Source organism: Henckelia pumila, chromosome 2, assembly GCF_033568475.1.
Source record: "Henckelia pumila isolate YLH828 chromosome 2, ASM3356847v2, whole genome shotgun sequence".
Lineage (NCBI taxonomy): Eukaryota > Viridiplantae > Streptophyta > Magnoliopsida > Lamiales > Gesneriaceae > Henckelia > Henckelia pumila.
This window is the reverse complement of record NC_133121.1, coordinates 59,309,720-59,316,580: the sequence shown is the minus strand read 5'-3', so window position 1 is coordinate 59,316,580 and position 6,861 is coordinate 59,309,720. Positions and strand designations below refer to the sequence as shown.

Genomic DNA, 6,861 nt, shown 5'->3' with positions numbered 1-6,861 from the left:
TTTTTTTTAAGTTCTTCGGAGGCCTAATTTTTTTTGTAATTCCTGTTTTTTGGTGGTTTGATTTGGGTAATTCTGCGTGAATATGGTTTTTGTTTGCTTGTATGGAGAAGATTTTCGAGGGTTGACTCGTCATGATTTGTTGGTGTTCGATTCTGGTATCTGTAGATTCAATATACCGTGGCGATTAGGATTCTGAAATTAATTCTAGCTTCTAAAGGAGCATAATGAAACGAAATTAACTGTTGTGTTCCGGTGACCGGATTTTAGTGATTTTTTTTAGTTTCGTAGAAGAACGAAATCCCCAGATCTGTAAGACTAAATAAATTTTTGAAAGATAGATAATATTTTCTTCTGTTGTAAATTCTTTGGTTGGTTTGACAAGATTTTTTTATCCAAACAAAGCACGCTGAAATTCAAATTACACATTTTGTTTTTTGTTTTTTAATGATCTCTCTCACTGCAGAGGATACATTAATCTTTAAACCCTCTCGTGCTATGCAGTTTGTAGAACATTTTTCTTGGCTTCGGCTTGTGCAGATATTAATTTGTAACTGAACTGAATTCATTGAGGTGTGAATTTTACAGAAAAACAGTATTGTTGTTTCTTTGTCCTTTGATGCGTTGAAATGGTGAACAAATCATAACTAACATCTTCGTGAAATTGTAATTTGAAATTTTTTTTTAGCAGCCACTGCCAGTTGCAGCCAACTAAGTTCCAAAAAATTGCTCCATTTCTGAAATGCCAAAAGATAGAAGGGCATCTTTTGACCGGGCTAGGGTATCTCCTTATTCTCGCAGCTTGAAGGACACAGGTTGCAAGGATGGTGGAAGTTTGTCCCCTCTTGTTGGGGATGAAAGAGAATGGGAAGAAGCACGATGCCCCATTTGCATGGAGCATCCACACAATGCTGTCCTTTTACTATGTTCCTCCCAGGAGAAAGGTTGTCGTCCTTTCATGTGCGACACGAGCTACCGACACTCAAATTGCCTTGATCAATATCAAAAGTCATTTGCATCTTCCACAAAGACTGAACAGAAGTCTGACCTTGTTTGCCCCCTTTGTCGGGGATGTATCACAGGATGGGCTGTGAAAGAGCCAGCAAGGAGGTTCATGAACTCGAAAACAAGATGCTGTTCCCTAGAAACATGCAATTTCGGTGGAAATTATTCTGAGCTAAGGAAGCATGCTAGACTTGAACACCCCTCTGATCGTCCATCAGAAACCAGCGCAATCCGGCAATCAAACTGGACAACATTGGAGCGAGAACTAGATATTAATGATGCACTTGTGCACCAGTTGGATTTTGAAGATGCCTGGGATGGGTGGCCTAACTGGGATGAGTTGGGGGATGCTGATTTTTGGAGTGATGGGACCTTTTTCGATTTCCCTATGGAAGAAATGTCTGATTTTGATGATGACGTGTTTGGTCTACCTCTATCTGATTCCACCTTGTTCACATCTCTGGAGACAGAGGTGAGCGATTCTGATTTCTCAGGAGAATATGACAGTCTCCATGGGAGATCAACGGCAGAAAATTCAAGTCCAAGCTCTAACTATCAAAGCCCCTCGTCGAGTTCGATGCCCACATCGATGTATCACAGAGAACATGACCCAACTATTTCCGAGTCCAGTCAAACATCACTTGGTCAAGGTGGGAATCCCTTGCTGATTTCAGGATCAACATCGAGTTATCCCATAGAAAACAGTTCGACCATTTCAGCATGGAATCCTAGGTCAAACAATGGAGGAAATTCCTTCTCGATTTCAAGTTTTACAGCAAGGTATGATAGAGAAAACAACAGTACCAATTCTAGATCGAGATCGAGCTATCCCATAGAAAACAATCCAACCATTTCAGGGTCGAATCCTAGGTCAAACAATGGAGGAAATTCCTTCTTGATTTCAAGTTCAACGGCAAGGTATGATAGAGAAAACAACCGTACCAATTCAAGATCGAGATCAAGTTATGAAAGAGAGAATTACGTAACATATTCAAGATCCAGATCAAGTTATAGAGTGGAGAATGCGTCAGTAAATCCAAGAAGAAGCTCAAGCAGTCGCACAGGAGAAGACGGCCCTCTTGCAAGACGAGCTGGATCTAGGGACTTTTCTGCATTTTCCAGACGACGGTCGCCTTGAAGAACTATCTAAAATTGTACCAATAAAATGCATCTTTTGTTGTTTCTTGGTAATCGGGTTTGAGTTCAAGGTGTCTTTCATTTGGACCCTTTTGCAGCTTTTAGTTTGCTTTGGTTTCTTGATATGGTTTATTCCATTCGGGATTCCTGTAGTCAATTGACTTCCATTTTGAAGAAATTGCCGTGTGTACATTTGGATTGAAAAATAATACCTTAGAAATAAACAAAAGTATTATTTTCATTCAAATAATCTATTATACAGTATTTCTTCGTAACATAGTTAACAAAAAAAATAAAAAATTTACAGTAAAAATTAATACTCCGACTAAAAAAACACATTTCTAGGCCATAGAATTTATTATTAAAATATTTTTTGCCCGAAACATTTATACTTGACTTTTTTATCCTTAAAATTTTTAAAATGTAACAAATAAAACTTTTTTAAATGTAACAAAATTAGTCCTCACGGTTAATTTTAGAGTTAAAAATTAACGGTTTGATTTAGTTTGTTTTCTTTTTACAAAAAAATTATCAAAATATTACATGATAGATATAAAGGACCAAAAACATTTTGACAAAGATGGGTTTGGAGATTTAATTTCTAAAAAGTAATAATTTTTTGGTTATATTTTATAATTATACTTATATATAAAAAGGTGTAGTGTTTCTTTATAATATATACAATATTATAATGCACGAGGGTGATAGAATAACCGTTTTTGGTCATTTTAATTGTTTATCCCTACTATTATTTACTAAAGATACATATCATTACCCCACTTTCTCTCATTCTTTCCCATGTTCTTTTCTTAATCGCATTTTTTGTAATAATGAGAAATAAACTACGTTAATATATATATATATATATATATATATATATATATATATATATATATATATATATATATATATATTATCTGTAAATACATAGGATCGATTTATATATTATATCACATATGCAAAGCGTGTGCTTAGATGTTAGTTTAAATAGTGAATCTGAAATTATCCAGTCTATAATTAATAGTGTATATAATATATAATTTTAAAAATAAAAATATTACTGGAAATAACTTATTATTAAAAAAGGGATTTCAAAATATGAAACATTTGTCTTTATATGTGCGATTTACAAAGAATATATAGAGCGTCATACCTGAAATTTTGAGGTACGAATCTAACTTGAAGATTTGAGACCATTGAAATATAACGAAATGATCAATAAATCTCTAATAGAAACTTTAATTTTGTTGTCAAACCTTAGATCAGTATTTATTTGTTACAACTCTTTGACAAAAGTCTGTCATTTGCTTGGTCTCCCTAGTTTAAACTAAACTACAAAATTTCCCTAAGTTTTACTTGAAACCCAATAATATTCTTTATTTATTTTTTTAATAAATTAATAAAAAAAGCCTAAACTATAGTGACCCGCCCCAGAATAACTAATTAATCAAAGCTTAAGCATGCAAAATAACTTAAACGCGATAAGAGATAAATCCATCGGAAACTTAAATATTTCAAAATAGAATCTACCGAGAGAATACAATCGGCCCAAATCAAATACTAAAAATACCAATGGTGTTATACAACCCTATCGAAAAGCATACTAAAATCCAACAACAAAGAAACCTGATACAATACAATCCATCCTACAGCTCAACGACCGCTACTATCCGGTCCGTTCAACCTAAGTCTTGCCCCGTAAAATAGGGTGTCCAGAACAAAAACCGATGATGTGATCTAACAACGCTCAATACAGATGTATGAGTAATACATGTAAGGACAAAAAATATTAATTTAGTAATGACGGAATTTGAGATTTAAATTCCAAATATGGGAAAATATTAGTTGGAAAATTTATGAAAATTAGAGATTTAATTTTCGAGTTGAAAATATTTAATTTGAGAATTTACGGATTTTGAGATTTATATTTCGGCATTCTTAAGAATTAAAAGATGAAGATATTTGAAATGCACATTCATGGAATTTAAGATTTAAATTACGAGTTCCGAGAATGAAAGAGGAGTTACTTAGCAGGTGAAACTCGCGCAAGAATTGAATTGCAATTATCGAAGTTTTAGGGTAAGGCCTGAGATTATTTAATTTTAATTCGAAAATATTTAATTAGAGAATTTTTAGAGTTTAGAGTTACATTCTAATATTCTTAAATTATTTAGGATTGAAATTGAATTAAAAAGATTGGCCGAGGATTGATTTGCAATTACTGAAGAGTTCAGGGACTAAATTGCAAATAAGCTAATATATATCTATTTGACTCTTCTTTCCACCATCTACACGTGAATCAGCAGCATCAAAGCAAGGGATTTCAGAATCATTCACACGCCATTTTCAGCCCAACCAAAGCTCCGATTTTTCTTCATCCATCCGTCATAATTAAGATTTGAACATATATTAGCGATCACCGCTCCGAAAGCTATGTTTTGACGTAAGTTTTCTTGAGTTCTCTCATGTTTTGATTTTGGAGTGGATGATGGAATTTAATTATTATTGGATATATATGTGTTTGAGCTAGCATAGATTTGAGCTAGCATAGATTATATATCCAAGACAGATCGGAAAAAAAACGGCGTTTGGACTTGTTATGAATTTTTGAAGCAGTTTTAAAAAATATGAATTTTTAAGGCTTCCATTTTCGAGATGTAGCTTCTGATTTCAGTATAATATGAGTTAAAGTAGATAGAATTGTTGATGATTATGCTTTTGGAATTGTCGAATTCGAATCGTTACGCCGCCGGTTTGAATTTTGGTCATTTGATTAAGATTTGAAGTTGAATAAGCTTTGAGACTATTGAAATGATATTGTATTTCAGATTAGAATTGAAGAGTATCGAGCTAGAGAATTTAGATGTCGAGTTAGAGAAGATTTGATCAAGAATCGTATTGAAGCTTGACGACTCGAGAATTTAGCTTTTGTAACGGAATCGAATAACACAAGGGTTGAATTTATTCCATTTGAAGATTGAGTAGAGATCTTGAGTTGAAGTTTGATATGAGTGGTTGTGTTGATGGTTCAGATTTGGAGCATCTCAAACACGACTGAAAGGTATAAGATGACATCGAGAGTCAGAGATTCGATACTCGAGAATGATCATTCTTGAGTTATCCCGAAGAAATCACATACTGGTTATGTTTTATTCTTGATTTATAATTTGATGTTGTTGATCCATCTAAGGTAGTGGATCTTTATTTGATTTAGATATGATATGATATATGAATTGATTCTAATGCCAAGGTCAGATGAGACCTTATTTTCGAGTCAGATGTGACTATGATAGATGGATATCCATGTCAAGATTGGATACAAATCTTGATGGCAGAGATTTGATATGAATCAATTCTAGATATACGCGCGCTATTTACTTGAAGATTTGAATTGATATGTCTTGAGTTGATATTGTATTGATTTTATACATTTATGTCTTTTATACTGAGAATTATATTCTCACCGGAGTTTATCCGACTGTTGTCTTGTTTTGTATGTGTGCATGGCAACAGGTGGGGCAAGAGCTGGCCAGAGTTGACATGGGTAGCTCATGATAAATTCTTAGATGTGGGACCCGAGTTTGTAGAAGATATGATGTATGTTGATCCGTGTCGAGCATGTTAGAGGATTTATGCTTGATTGTATTTGAAGAACTATTATGAACACCTTGTATAGTATAGTTCCTTCATGTTTTAAATTATGAAATGGATGTAATAAGCATTTGGGCTCATGTTTGTTTATTGGTAAATGTATATCCATGTTTCTAAACTTGACTTATGATGTTTGGAATCAGATTTTGATAGAAACATCACTATAGATAATCTGCAGATTTTTGAGCAGGTACTGGCTCGCTCGATCGGTGGAGTTTGACCGATCGAGCGAGGCCATTTTGGCTCAAACCCGAGAGTTGCCATTTTCTGCTCGCTCGATCGGTGATACTCTGCTGATCGAGCGAGATCTGCTCGGGTTTAAAATTTTTTTTTTAGTTGCTTGAATGATCTTGGAGGTTATTGTTTAACTTCTTTTATTGCCCTAAGAATGAGATTAGCAACCCGAGGCCCCACAACAGGTGGTATCAGAGAATAGGTTCTGGACTGTGTAGAAATGTTTGATTGGGGTAGATTGAGTCGCATGCATTTATAGTATTGCATGATTAATGCTTTACTTGATTTGTTAAATTGCATGTGAACTTGATTATGTGCTTACTTGATTAATTGAATTCATAGGATTATTTGAATTCGTTGTGAGCATGTGTTGAATTGAAAAGAATGAGATTATATGTTGATTATACTGAATTGTATTTTATAATCTCTACATGATATATTACATCTGTTTAGAATCAGACATATCTTACAGACATAATGAGTCCCACAGACAGAGCAAAGTAGTGTTGAGGTAAGATTGAACTGATAGATATGATAATAGCACTGAAGATGGTGTTAGTTGAGTAGTTCTGGAGTTGAGCTATTAATCACCAACCCAGAGAGATACAAAATATGCTAAGATGAGAGGAAGTTTATTTGAAGAGCTGGATCCGTTGTTAGAGTTGAGAGTACTCAGATGAACATGAAACCAGCCTAATTTGATATCAACTCCATGCCTTAGCAAGAAGTTGATGAATTGTGAAGAAAAGAATTTTGAAGCATCGAGGTACTGAAATTGTTTGACAGGTATGTAATCAGAATTGTTATCAGAAAGTTCTTCCTGTACTTGATAGAGAA

The 6,861-nt window shown here is 34.0% G+C and overlaps 1 protein-coding gene across 1 annotated transcript; it reads left to right on the top strand.

Annotated features, from left to right (window-relative positions):
* The first annotated feature begins 739 nt into the window (after window positions 1-739).
* On the top strand, window positions 740-2,140 carry LOC140882538 (uncharacterized). The gene is made up of 2 exons (XM_073288598.1): window positions 740-941; window positions 1,080-2,140. The coding sequence occupies exons 1-2, from the start codon at window positions 740-742 to the stop codon at window positions 2,138-2,140; spliced, it is 1,263 nt and encodes a 420-aa protein (XP_073144699.1).
* Window positions 2,141-6,861: the final 4,721 nt, after the last annotated feature.